We start from the raw sequence: 13,022 nt of genomic DNA on the forward strand, positions 1-13,022 counted from the left end.
ACAAAAAATTTTGGAATTTAACCCTTTTTTTATCCAAGTGCTTCCTCTTCTCTTCTCCTTCTTCTCAATAGAAAGGTCACAGGGAAGGGGAAAAAAAAGCGACAATCTACCAAACTGAACTGAAAGGTCCATTTTATTAATTGGAATTTAACCAAGACCATAAGGGGCCTACATGGGTCGATTATCAGACTATGAACCCCTAACAAACCCTGCCCCAATAAAGACGACTTGGCACCCTCCAGTCCTCCACATCATGATGACTGATGTCTCATCTGTTAAATGGAAAATTGCCTCAACCCAACTCAGACTCGGCTTGACTTGGCTTATCCCGAGTCACCACTAGAAAGCTGCACGTGGTACAGATAGATGTACATCAGATTCTCAATACCACCCTCCTATAATGTGCTCCAGTTTTCTGTATCAACTCCTGCAATTATATATATTTCTAACCATTTGCTGTAGTTTCTTGCTTACTTGAAGTCTTAAAAAAATAGCAAATGGGTTATGGTAGGAGGGCTGAGGACTAGATCTATTTGACTTTGAGATCAGACCACACGAGTTCCAATTCCGATTGGACGGTCAGGATTGAAGCTCGATTATTAGTTCTGATTACAAAAACCCCTACCATAAATGCGTTTTGACTTGTGATGAGATGAGAAAGTCAACAGTCTCCTTTAATGAATCTCACCATTTGATCCTTGCTCATCTCACCTAGGGAAGACTTGGATTCCAATCAAACGGTTGATGAAGAATCATTCCCTCACCACCCCATTAACTGTTTCTGTTTGGTAGTGATGAAGAACAATATGGAAACCTTGATGCCCACCTTTCTTCTTTTTTTATATAATTCCCGTAGAAGCTACGTATCACCTACCATGTGAAGGATATCAAGATTTGTATTGATAGGACTTTGTAGGAGTACATTAGAAGTTATTCAAAAGGAGCTCACTTTGCATCATCAGCCAAAAGAGACTCTGATCAGTGATCAGCCAAGCTTATGGCGAAGTGTATTATTATATGTGTAGCAGAAAACAAAGGAAGAAGTTGGCTGGAGGATACATCACAAAGACAGACTTCTCTCATGAGTCATGACTCCAAAGAAACCCGAGTTCCCAAAACAACTCCACTTTTGCTATTGTTGGTTTAGTAGTTGGCCAATCCATTCATCTAAAAATACCAAACTCCGAATACTTCAAATCTAAACCACCACCATCCCCACACACAGAGAGAGACAGATATTAACCCGTTGAGTATTCTTTTTTTCATTTCTTTATTAAATAGAAGAAAACATCAACGCCTCCTCCATGCTTTCATATACAAACCAACCTCCGAGTCGCTCATTGACATTTCCTTTGCAATGGAGGAGAGCCCATCAATTCCAACGGAGAGAACCAGCAAGATTGTCAGGAGATCGATCTTCATTTTTCTCAAACACTACCAGCACTTCACCACCATTGCAGCACTCTTCATCTTTCCTGTATCTGTTTCAATTCTCCTCTCTCAAGCTGTTCTGCCATCATTGTCACCTCTCCTCCCAACCATCCAAGCTCGTCTCCAATCCCTCTTTGATGCTGCAGGGTTCCCACCCTCATCCCAGCTCTTCTCTCTTCTCAGTCTCAAGCTCTCTCAGACCATTTGTTCCTCCATTGTTACTATCCCATTCACCCTTTCCTTCCTGTTAGTAGCAAAGGCCTGTGTAATCCGAGGTTTTAATCATTGCAAACCATCTCCTCCAGCTTCCATCTTTTCTTTGGCATTCCTTTATAGCCGCCTCTTCTTCACCTACATCAACAACTGTTTTGTTATCCTTGCAGCCAATGCTACCACCTTCTCTCTCTTCTTCCTCGCCTTTAATTCCTTTGCTGCCTTTGGCTTCTCTTCTCCCAACTTCCTCCTTTTCCTCTCAGCAGCCGGAGCCATACTCTACTCTGTCATACTTGCCAACACTTTCATCATCTGCAACTTAGCTCTGGTTGTGGCAGGAATGGAGAACTGCTCTGGGTATCTGGCAATCCTCAAGGCCTTCGTGCTTCTTAGAGGCAGGACTTCTATAGCTCTCTCACTGGCTCTCCCTGTCAATTTGGGCCTGGCAGCTATTGAAGCCTTGTTCCAGTATCGGGTAGTAAGAGATTATCATCTTTCTGTTAAATTCCGACCTTCTATGGCATTGGAGGGTCTTTTGATTGCTTATCTCTACTCCCTCCTCGTTCTCCTTGACACCATTGCAAGCTGCATATTCTTCAAGGCCTGTAAGTCATCTTGTCAAAAGTCTCTGGAAGGTAGTCACAATTACCAGATCGATCTTGCACAGGAAGAGGACAAAAGCATTTTCACAATCCGGAAGACTTTGCAAGAATTTCCTTGAAGAACCTTCTGAAGGTTAAAAATGCTTCTAGCTGTTAAATGGCTCCCCGGAAAATTGTTTTGATAGTTGAATTGGCGCCAATAAAAAGATTAGACCCATAGAATTAGTTCTGGTAGCTCTAATAATTGAGCGACAACCAAGCCAAAATACAATACCCGATAGGTAAGCTCAAAGAAGAGCTAAGCGGAAATAAAAGGCCGCATTGTCCCATTTCTTTATACTTCGTAGTATTTGCTTTTTCTCCTTTGTATATTCATAGATTCCTTTAGATTGCATTCGCTTTTGTCACTTCCATCAGCTTTCAGATTCTTAGTGTAATAAGACGTGATTGTAAAGATTACTACAAGATCAATAATCATGAAATATTAAGTAATGGAACAAGGTGTCAGGGCAAATATAACTTTACAGCAGCCTCACTCAGACACAAAATTACAGGTTAACCACTGTATGGGTAAATTCCATTTTGAACAGAAATCAACACAAGGTTGGAAGAATACATTACAAATGTTGCCTTCCGGTCTTGTCTTGGTGGAATGAACCAAGAACAAGAAATTGCAATGAAATTCAGGCAGTACAAGACATGCTTTAACTCAACCAAACTCCACTCTCATTCAGTCCCTCTCATGTCTTCTCAGAGTGGATGTCAACCCCAACAACAGAGGGGCAAGAACCAAGGGCTAAAAGGGCCCACAAGCCTGATTTTAAAGCCGTGGATCACAAATAAAAGAATATCAAGCTTTTCACCTTAATCTTAGGGAGACCATAAAAAGGTCCAAACTCTTAATTCTAGTCAGTCAAAGCTTCATATGGTTAGTTTGGCTCGATGAAGATGATGCCTTGGATTTAAGTGTCCTATCTTCGTGACCAGAGCTAAAGAGGAGGTTATTCCAATTTGTTGACCTGTGCATCATTCGGGGAGGAACCCGGTCACTATCTTCACCTCCAGATGCCTCATAGCCATCACTCGTAGACCTTGAGAGTGGTAATCCGTTCTGAGCACTACCAGCGGCAGAAAGAGCCATTAGCCCTCTGTTATCTTCTGCTCCTGACGAGACATGGAATGGATGGAGATCAGGTGAGGCTAGACTACTCTCAGGAGAAGAAGCAACCATCCCAGTTAGGGCTGACATCGCTCGGCTTGTACGGAAAGCACTGCGTGCTTCAAGTTGCAGAGGAGCTAAACTGGTTGATGTTCCTGCTACTAGATCACTGTCATTACTATCAGCAGCCTTGGATGATATTTTTGCCAGGGACTCAAGCGGAAGATCTGCTGGAACTCGGACCCGCTTGTTAGCTCGCCTCCGATTTTCTGGCCTTGGGAGCATCCTACCACTGTTGCTTCCAAAGCTGCTGTCTCTTTCTAGCCCAAATGGTACTTCCTGCCTTACCACAGGCTGAAGGATTCTGGATTTCTTCCTTGCCTGAAGTGCGATTCTTGAGACTTCTTCGGCATTCATACGTGCCAACATCCATGGACTGATCTTCACAGCTCCAGGATTCTTTCTTCTGACATGTTCCTCTCCCACCATCCTCTTCCCAGATGAGCTAATAGGCATTCCAGTGTCTGGAGGAACCACATCAAACTGGAAGGAAAGCAGAAAAGGTAGCATCATGGCACAATTGACAGGACACCCGCCCAATTATAAATAAACCCACACACTAATTTGCTAAAGTATGGCTCCTACCTGATCTTCAAGAAACAATCTTGGAGGAGTACACCATGCACCTCGGTGGAAAGTGTTGAAGGAGCTTGCACTACTTAACCCAGTAAGAGAGCTAGCAGGAGACATCTGCGGGCTCTGCTGACCTCCCACACCTTGCTGCTCCTGCTCTCTCAAAGCAATAATGTAATCATATGTGCTGATTCCCTGTAACATATAACACATGCACTTAGAACATAATTGACAGATTAAGTTGTATAGATGGTGTTCCTTTTCTTGTTCTCTTTTTCTTATCAGCAATGGTGATTTATTGATGTGAAAAGGATCAAGGGGGAACGAAAACAGTCCATTCCACGATGCTTAGAGTGAAGAGACATAATACAAACAGCCAAACGCAGACACATGAAAATACATTTAAAGCATCAAAATATTATTCACCCCTGTGCCACCAATTCCAGCACCACCTTTGTTACTCTTTCCCTTACTAAATAGTCACCAAGTCCATTGGCCAATCTAGGAGTCCACTTGAACAAGCAGTTCAGATTGGAAGCCAAGGTGATACCCAAAAGGCCAAGAGCCATCTGTTCTTGAAGAGAGAGACAGCCTACCACCATTGAGTAATAACTCTGTATTTTTTGTTTCGTGTCCATGTGGTATCCTCTAAAATGACTCTTGAGGTAAACGACAAACAGGACCATCATCACATGATTGCACAAGTAGTGCTCCTTATGTTCCCTGTACCATTACAGCAACGATAACACCACATGAAAACACAACAGAAAGAACCAAGTAGTTAATTTACCTTTTTAATGAGAAGAACATGAAAGAAGAAAAGCTGAGCAAGAGGAAGGGTTGCAATCATGGCCAAAATGGTGCACGAAGCCTGTTAAATGCAGCATACATTTCATTGGTAAGAGAAGATTATGTTCAAAAAGAAGAGAACAAAACTGAAAACCAATCAATCACTTGATTTCTAAGTTTGGCTTATTTGAACACCCAAAAAAAAACAATTTTATAAAAGTAAAGCTATGAAACAGCTCTCAGAGTCCACTTACCAAACATCTTTGTTCAAGAAACAGACCTTAATTTAGCATAAACAGAAAATAAAAGGAAGAATTAAAATACTCACCACCACCACGACAAAGGGCACCAAAGAGAAACTGCTCCCCAACTTGGAGGTGATCTCCACGGCAAATTGCTTCCGCTCAAGAAAACAGCAAATGATCACAAGGATGCCTATCGACCATTGTAGAATAAGCTGCAATCTCAAGCCCAAGGTGCAAAAACCATGTACATACCTGTCAATAATCAAGCAAAATGAAAAGAGACAAGAAAAGAAAATGCTTACTCTTCAACTGAAGTGGTCATTGGGATGTTGCATGTTTCTTCAGAAGTTGAGATGATGATTGTTGCTCAAGGGCAAAAAGAAAGGATAGGATGGGAAATGTTCTAAGTAAGCTGGAAAAGAACAAGTCTTAAGGTGGTGAAGAGAGCACTGACTGAAGGTTTGAGTCAAATTTTTGGATGTTTCAAATCTGACACCCTTAAGCTTCTCAACAGGCAAAAGGATGTAGGCTCATGCTTACCAATAAAAGGGCAGAAACCATCAAGGTGAAAAACTGTTGGTAGTTCCTTCGGCCTATACAGTTGTTGAGCCACTACAAAACCAAAACATGAAAGAGATTAGAGGTGCTGCCAAGGGTGGGTCTGAGAGAATTTCCATCAAACAAGAGTTTGAATACCCTGCAATGATGATCAAAGCGGTCAACACACTTGTCACAAACCCTGCAGTGCTTGCTGTACTTGCAAACCTGTGCCACAATTCTATAGAATCAGAATACTATATGTATGAACAAATTGGGTGAAAGCCTTGTAATGGAGTTGTACTTTACAAGCTATTCAGCAGATATGCAGGCAACTATACATTGACAAAGTTTTTTTATTCCTTGACCCTTAGAAAGTGGATTGAGTTTGGTTTTCTTATAGTTAAGTGCAGAGAATAAGAACATATATAAATTTGAAAATATAACAAAATTCAAATTCAAGCAGAAACTTTGCTGTTTTGTAATATGTTTTGTTGGACTTATCTTTTAGTTCTTTGGGAAATTCAATTTAATTACAACTTGTACTTGGAAATAGAGTTGTTAAACCATTAAGAACTCTAACTTATGCTCAACAAAAGTCTTACCCAATTATTCAGGTAAGCTATAAAAGTACTGCTTCACCTCCTTTTTTTCTCATCAGTAAACTACTGTTTTACCATTCACTCTTCCGCCCCTCTACACTCTTTCATTTAAGCTACAGGTCCTTGGACCCTTCCTTCCTCACTAATTGAATGTACATTATTTATCTTGATTAAAAAATAAATGATAGATCATAGGTCTAGATCAATTATTATGCATGGAGGCAAGCTTTTGAAAAGAAGAGACAGACTACGAATGGGATTATCATTGCCGCACATATTTATAATGATAAATCATTCGGGCAAACTGGACAATCTCCAAAAGGAAAAACGATGGACTTCTTGGTGGTAAAGGTCATGCAACAGATGGTCAACGATCATGATTATCTAATACATAGAATAAATAGGTCATGTAATCAGGCTAACTATGAAATAGGAGATCTATTTATTGGAACCCAAAAATGGTGGTCTAGCCCCCTGCATGCAGGCAAATTCTCATGAGCAATTTGGTAGGCCATCATTAAGATCTAGCCACCACAGACCTCATACTTCCTAATGATAAAGCATATAATGCATTTCAATATTGTCTAATTTAGAAAGAAGGTGCAAACATTACCGGTAGAAAATGCCTGTACATACCTCCACCTCACACAGGCTGCAATAGAACAAGCCATCCTCACTTGTTTGCAGCTCAGAGGATTGTTCAGATGGACTTGAGCAGTTGCATGTAAATGCAGATGAACAAAACCCCAACAAATACATACAACAAGATTGACTGTGAGAAGATGTATTCTTCTTTTCAGTTTCACTTGAGGGATCCTCCCCAATGGCAGAACCCATTGCTGAATCTATGGTCTTATCTCCAACCAATGATGCATTTGCATCTTGCTTTGAGGAACTTGAACCGCCTCCTAGTTTAGATCCCTTGGGCTGAGGATACTTTTCATCAGTTGAAGTATTAACATACTTCTTGGACTTGAACACTCCTGGATCTGCAGGATCTGCTGCCGCACACCAGATGTAGAGGCTGAATACACATGTAATCTGAAAGGATAAGTAACATAGGTAATGTTAGCAAGATCAGAATGAGGATGAAGAGGCTGGTGATTCAAATCTTTAGAAGACTACAACCCTCAACATATATAATTCATTTGATAATGAAAAGCAATAATACATAGAGGCACATACAAAATATACAATCAATCTGTAGCTTCTGTCCAAAAAGTGTTCAAGGCTAAGTTTAAAAGTGCTTAAAAATAAGTACTTATTCAAATAAGCACTTATTTTAGGCTGGGACCACACGAATAAGCACTTATTTGCATTTTGGGAAGTAAGCCCAAAACAAGTGTTTGGTTTGAGAATAAGCACTTATTTGAAAAGCCCAAATTTTGGGCTTATTTTTAAGCGGTTATTTTCTTTTTGGCCTATCTTGGCCCACCACATCATTTTAAAAATACCTATACTACCCCAATTTAAAATAAGTAATTTTTCACCAAACACTCATAAGTGCTTATTAGAATAAGCACTTATTCAATAATCGCTTATTTTTCAAATAAGCTCCCAAACTTGGCCTAAATCTCCAAGGGCCCTCACTACCATCTTTAGACCAACCAACTACCAGCTAAAAGTCCCCCTCCACCTCCACATGCTTAACTCTGTACATGTCTATTGATATATTCAAAAAGGCAATACCATCTCCTAATTTACCAAGGATCATGTTTTAAATCCAAGCTGGAAATGGAACCGCTTTTCCTTCTGGGTGGTAGGTCAACAGTTCCATAGATCAAACAGGTTGACCTGTGGCATCATAATTCAATAATAAAAATATAAAAACACAGAAAATTCATAGAAAACTTGGGCATATCTCTAATACTAATATAATCATCATATTAAAAAAAAATAAGTATGGCAAATAAGAATCATTTTTTTAGTGATGGAAAAATTACTAAAATACAAAAAAAATATATATATCTAACCCATGGCCCACTGACCGGGTCAAACAATTCAGTGGTTGAACCAGCTGGGTCACCAGGTCATTTCCCAAGTCAACAGTTCATTGCAGACAAGCAGTTCAGTGGTGAAACAGACCCAGAATTCTGGTAGGATGATGGGTTGACCAGCAGGATCAGCCATGTGTTGAAAATATTGGTTTTAGCAGACCCCAGATGAAAGACATTGCAAAATTTCTACAAATGAACTTTAAGTTTTGCATAGTGCACTTGAGCCCAACTATTACCTAACAAATTTGGCAATACGATCTTAAAGAATTCCATGGAAAAATGCATGCATGATGCACTAATGAACAGGAAGAAAGCCATTTTCCTACCACCCTTCTCATTGCACATGCATAGAAAATGAGGAAAATCATGGTCTAGCTTTTGATGGATACCCCTTCAATGATCAAATCTGACCAGCAATAGATCTACACTTTGGGGCTGCAATGCCTGACACCAAAGTATATCATATATAATGGGTTCTCAAATCCTTAAAAGGCAAGTCTGATAAATTCATCAACTAAATGATGGGAGAATGTTCTCAAGAGACATTCAGTTCCGCGACATAACAGACTACTACCATTAACATCTATCAATCATATAGCACAAGATACATTAAATGAGTGTGCATAATACAGTCAATTCAATCATTCACATCCAACCATTTAAGGTCAACAATATGGACGCTGCTCTTGACCTAGGCCATAACCACTAGTCTCTTACTCTTTTGGAGCCTTCAACTTACACCAAACCACTCATTGCTGGTTTCAAACACCCACCAAATGCATGACCAAACCATTTCAGTCAATTTTTCCACATCTTGCAACCTATCAGAGTTGCCCCTAGATTCCCACAGATAATCTATTTCTGACTTTGCTATTGCCACTCATCCTTATCTCAGAGAAGTTCATTCTGAGATGCTTTTCTCTTGATTGTTCAACAGTCTTTACCCATAAAGGCTGTCTGTTCTTACTTCTTATAGCCATTTATTTATGGATTGCTCTTACAAACATTTTGCACAACTCTCCTGCAGTATGAATGATTATACAACAGTAGAGAAGCATATTTCCACTTCATCCATCATGGACTTATAGCCTCACAATCCTGACACTCCTTATGGATTATCTACATCTATTGTGGTGTGTGTTGGTTTTTTATGTTCCCATGTAAACACATACAAATAATCAGAATTTAGATTGACCCCTGGGCATGTTATTGTTAAAAAAGTTCTGAACACATTTATTCATATGGCTAACAATATATGCTCCCACTGTGAGCTGCTTAACAAGCACCATATGTACCATTAAGTGACCTTGCACTGTGAGGCAAAATTTGGCATGCTACACAAAAATGGAAGTTTCAAATTTCAGTACTACCACAATCCAAGTGGCAGCCTATTCAGTGAGTGGGCAATGTTTCTACTTTCTATGACCTGGAAAATTGATTGATCAAAAAAAAAAAGACCTGGAAAATTGTGTATATATATAGATAGATAGATATCAATAGCCCTTTCTGACTCTCCAGAGAATGCAAATTGTTTGGATGGCTAGTTTTTGACAATCCAAAATTTTTCCATCAACAGAGAAAACCGAATTGATGTCACATGCTCAAAGCCACCTATTGTATCATATCATATGATAAACAAGAGTGGTTGTGGCTTTGTGCATGAGCGTCATGAACTTCATCCCCATTACCCAGTTGCATACTGAAAATCGGTTATAAAATGTTTGCAAAAGGCATAAAAGCAGCCTCTTTAGATCCCACCTAGCCTTCTTTTCTAGATACTTTAGTTCATTCTGCATTTTAAGGACATTATGAGAAGAGCTAAAAATGAATCAAAGATATGTCCTTATTGAAAATCACTCCCCCATGCAAATAAAAGCTCAAAATCAGCCTTGATTGAAATGAAGATAGATAGCCTGTATCTCTGGGTGAAACTTTACAGAATTTCAACCGGAAAGCTTCTCTGAAAGAAAACTTTCTATACCAAGTATCATGCATTTCCAAATCCGCCATGTATTTCTGGCTACCAAATAGGAGGGAGGGGCATTCAAGATGATCTAATTTATTCGTACAAGGGTTCCACCATGATTTATAAACAGGATTCAATATTCACATAGGAATAACAAAGTGAGAGGCTTTGCCTAAACAAGTGAGAGAATACTAACTTATCAATGGGTAATGGATTTGAATCATAAGCTAGGACATTATATTATTGTCTATTGGCTCCCAAAGATGCAAGAAAAGCAAAAGGACAAGCAACCCTTCCTTCCTTGTAAGCCAAAATTACAGCTTCATGGGGAAATTCGAGGAGTCGGTAGGACAGTAAGACACAAAAGAAATAGAAACAGAGAATAGAAAAGGAAAAAAGGAACCCATTCATAAGGAGGGCAGAGGATTAAGCTCAACCCATGAATCGAAAATCAACCGAAAAAAGCACATCATGCAGATCTCAGTTCATAAGTCTACCAAAAGAAGAAGAAGAACCTGAAAATACGAGGAACATCTAAAAGAATTTGAAAGATTACTTACGAGAGGAGTGTAAAGCCCCATTACAACGTACTGAAACACCTTCCCTCCAACGAAAGGCACGAAGAAGACATAAAAAGCAAAACCCAATGCTAGAAATACAGCCACAGCAACCACCTATAGAGACAGAAATGAGCACAGAGAAACGGGAAAAGAGGATAACAATACTAGCATTAAAGAGGAAATGTACCTGAAGAGGATGGTAGGGAAGCTGCCATCCATGCTTCCTCATTTCCTACTTAATTGTTGCAGATAAAATTCCAGAAAATGCAAAAAAAATGGTTATGAATCCAGATATAATAAATGATTTCGGTTGCGTTCTCTCTTTCCTTTCTTCTTCTTCTTCTCAGGAAGAGATGGGGTTCACCGGAAGAATAACCTAATATTTTGCGTATCTATTTCCTACCATTCTTATCAGTAAGAAAGAGGGAGGGGGAAGTGGGAAAAATAAAGATTGATTTTGGGTTCAGGGGAGTGGAGAAAGGACAATGGTCAGTGGTGAAGTCTTTGCTGGATTACTCCATCTCCCAGGGCACCAAAGGGGCGAAGGGTTGGGTACTTGGGTTTCTTCCTCCTGAGCTCTTTTACATGGGCAAAGATCTGCTTCTAGTAAATATAAATGGAGAGAGACTGAGAACGAGAGAGAGAGAGAGAAGCCACACCTCCTTTTTCTATGCGCAAATCATAAGCGTCTCTGGTTTAGTAAAAAATTGCTGTCTGATTTTCCTTTTTATGGATTCTAAGTTCTAAAAAACGACTTTTGAAACATTAATCTCTCTCTCATCTCATCTCAGCGTGTTAACCTTAATCACTTACACATGGATCAGTACTTCTTCGGGGAAAATGAAATAAAATAACAGAGAAAAATCTCTGTCTTACTCTTGGGTCAACACGGAGGTACAGAAAAAATAGCCCAAATCCAAGTTTTTTTTTTTCTTCTTACCCTTGTTTTTTCCTTTCTCCTATCTGTTGATAAAAGTGGTCATGCTCCAGTGTCTTGTTGCAAAAGAAAGAACACAATAATAAATGATCTTGAGGGATGGGTCCCTCTTCCTTAATGGCATCTCACCATTTAGTCCCTCTTCCTTAATGGCATCTCACCATTTAGTCCCTCTTCCTTAATGGCATCTCACCATTTATGCCTCTTATGTCCATTGACCACATCTTGATACCCATGCTTCTTTTGCAGAATGAACAGCTTCTAAAGAGGCAAAATAACCAGGAACCCCACTCTAACAGGAATTTCCATCTCTGTTCCATATTTCATAAATGAAAGAGAGTAGTTGAAACCTATAAAACAGAATTTGGATCAAGCAGCCAAGCTATATATATTATATTAGAAGCTATATATATACCTTAAAGAGTGACTATAAGGTACAGCTTCTATATCTTATGGAGATGCTTTGTAGGGGGATTTTTGCCTTTTTGTGACAAGATTAAAGACCTTGGAAACCATTTATTTGGTGTAATGGTAAAATCCTAGGCTGTCCAATGTAAAAATGCAAGTTTGAGTCTGAGAATGACCATTGTGAAAAAAAAATGTAATAGGTTAGGATTATATCCAATCTATTCTTCCCAAGACCCTGGATAGCTGGGGCCAGTATTGAGTAATAGCATTATGACCTTTTATGACTAAGGTAAGACCTTATTTTAGATGGTTTAACTATTTAAATGTTTCATATAATGGCAAAATTTTGATTGTTCTCTTTTTAAACAAATACAAAAAAATAAATTTGCAGTTTTAAAAGAAACTACTACATCAAGAAGTAAAACAGAATCAAATGTTTACATATCCAATAATTAGTTCTTCTCTGCCTTCCTTTTTTTTGTTACATCCTCTGCCTTCAATTGGCATAAATAATAAATTCATCCCTTATGATGGTGCGCTACAAGTTTACATTTTCATTGTTCTTGTTTCTTATTTTTCTCTTTTATGTTCTGTCATTGCAAGAAATCAAAGAATGCTAGGAACCATTGTACAATTAGAAGAGATGAGGAATTTTTTGTATACAATTTTCACTTGGGAGATGTGGGGGATGCACATAGGTATTTGGGAGATGCTGCTGTCTCTTTGTCAGTGGGTCATGTGTAGATCTGTGAACAAAAGTTATCATCTTAAAACCCAACATGTACTTCATCCCTTGTCGATATCAAATCTGAAATGTATGATGCTTTGAGAAGAAAACTGGATTTTAATTTTTTTGAAAATTCTAAAAGGAAGAGACTTGAACATCTTCACATTATTTCTGACTAATTGGTCTCAAACTGAGTATATTATACATCAGTGGATT

The 13,022-nt window shown here is 39.0% G+C and overlaps 2 protein-coding genes across 3 annotated transcripts; one reads left to right on the plus strand and one right to left on the minus strand.

Annotated features, from left to right (window-relative positions):
* Window positions 1-1,312: 1,312 nt before the first annotated feature.
* On the minus strand, window positions 1,313-11,723 carry LOC104598344 (putative protein S-acyltransferase 22). 2 transcript variants are annotated; one of them, XM_010260369.3, is made up of 9 exons: window positions 10,922-11,723; window positions 10,735-10,848; window positions 6,848-7,252; window positions 5,769-5,837; window positions 5,613-5,684; window positions 5,156-5,284; window positions 4,829-4,909; window positions 4,051-4,233; window positions 1,313-3,948 (listed from the first exon to the last, which is right to left on the minus strand). In XM_010260369.3, the coding sequence occupies exons 1-9, from the start codon at window positions 10,961-10,963 to the stop codon at window positions 3,160-3,162; spliced, it is 1,884 nt and encodes a 627-aa protein (XP_010258671.1). In that variant the 5' UTR covers window positions 10,964-11,723; the 3' UTR covers window positions 1,313-3,159. The 2 variants fall into 2 exon arrangements, with proteins under 2 accessions (XP_010258671.1, XP_088756877.1); XM_088900751.1 differs by lacking the exons at window positions 10,735-10,848; window positions 10,922-11,723 and adding an exon at window positions 8,535-8,645.
* Window positions 1,358-2,365, plus strand: LOC104598335 (uncharacterized). Its single transcript, XM_010260359.3, has one exon. It carries the CDS (start codon window positions 1,358-1,360, stop codon window positions 2,363-2,365), a length of 1,008 nt encoding a protein of 335 aa, XP_010258661.1.
* Window positions 11,724-13,022: the final 1,299 nt, after the last annotated feature.

Source organism: Nelumbo nucifera, chromosome 3 (assembly GCF_055504915.1).
Source record: "Nelumbo nucifera cultivar China Antique chromosome 3, China Antique-T2T, whole genome shotgun sequence".
In the NCBI taxonomy this organism is placed as follows: Eukaryota; Viridiplantae; Streptophyta; class Magnoliopsida; order Proteales; family Nelumbonaceae; genus Nelumbo; species Nelumbo nucifera.

What these genes read in the sequence shown, in the direction of transcription:
- LOC104598335 (XM_010260359.3), top strand. Translation starts at nt 1,358, where the DNA reads ATGGAGGAGAGCCCATCAATTCCAACGGAGAGAACCAGCAAGATTGTC.
- LOC104598344 (XM_010260369.3), bottom strand. Translation starts at nt 10,963, where the DNA reads ATGAGGAAGCATGGATGGCAGCTTCCCTACCATCCTCTTCAG. An exon ending in GCAGCCTGTGTGAGGTGGAG is followed by an intron (nt 5,838 to 6,847) that starts GTATGTACAGGC and finishes ATTGTGGCACAG; the next exon opens with GTTTGCAAGTACAGCAAGCA. An exon ending in TGGTTTCTGCCCTTTTATTG is followed by an intron (nt 5,285 to 5,612) that starts GTAAGCATGAGC and finishes TTGAGATTGCAG; the next exon opens with CTTATTCTACAATGGTCGAT.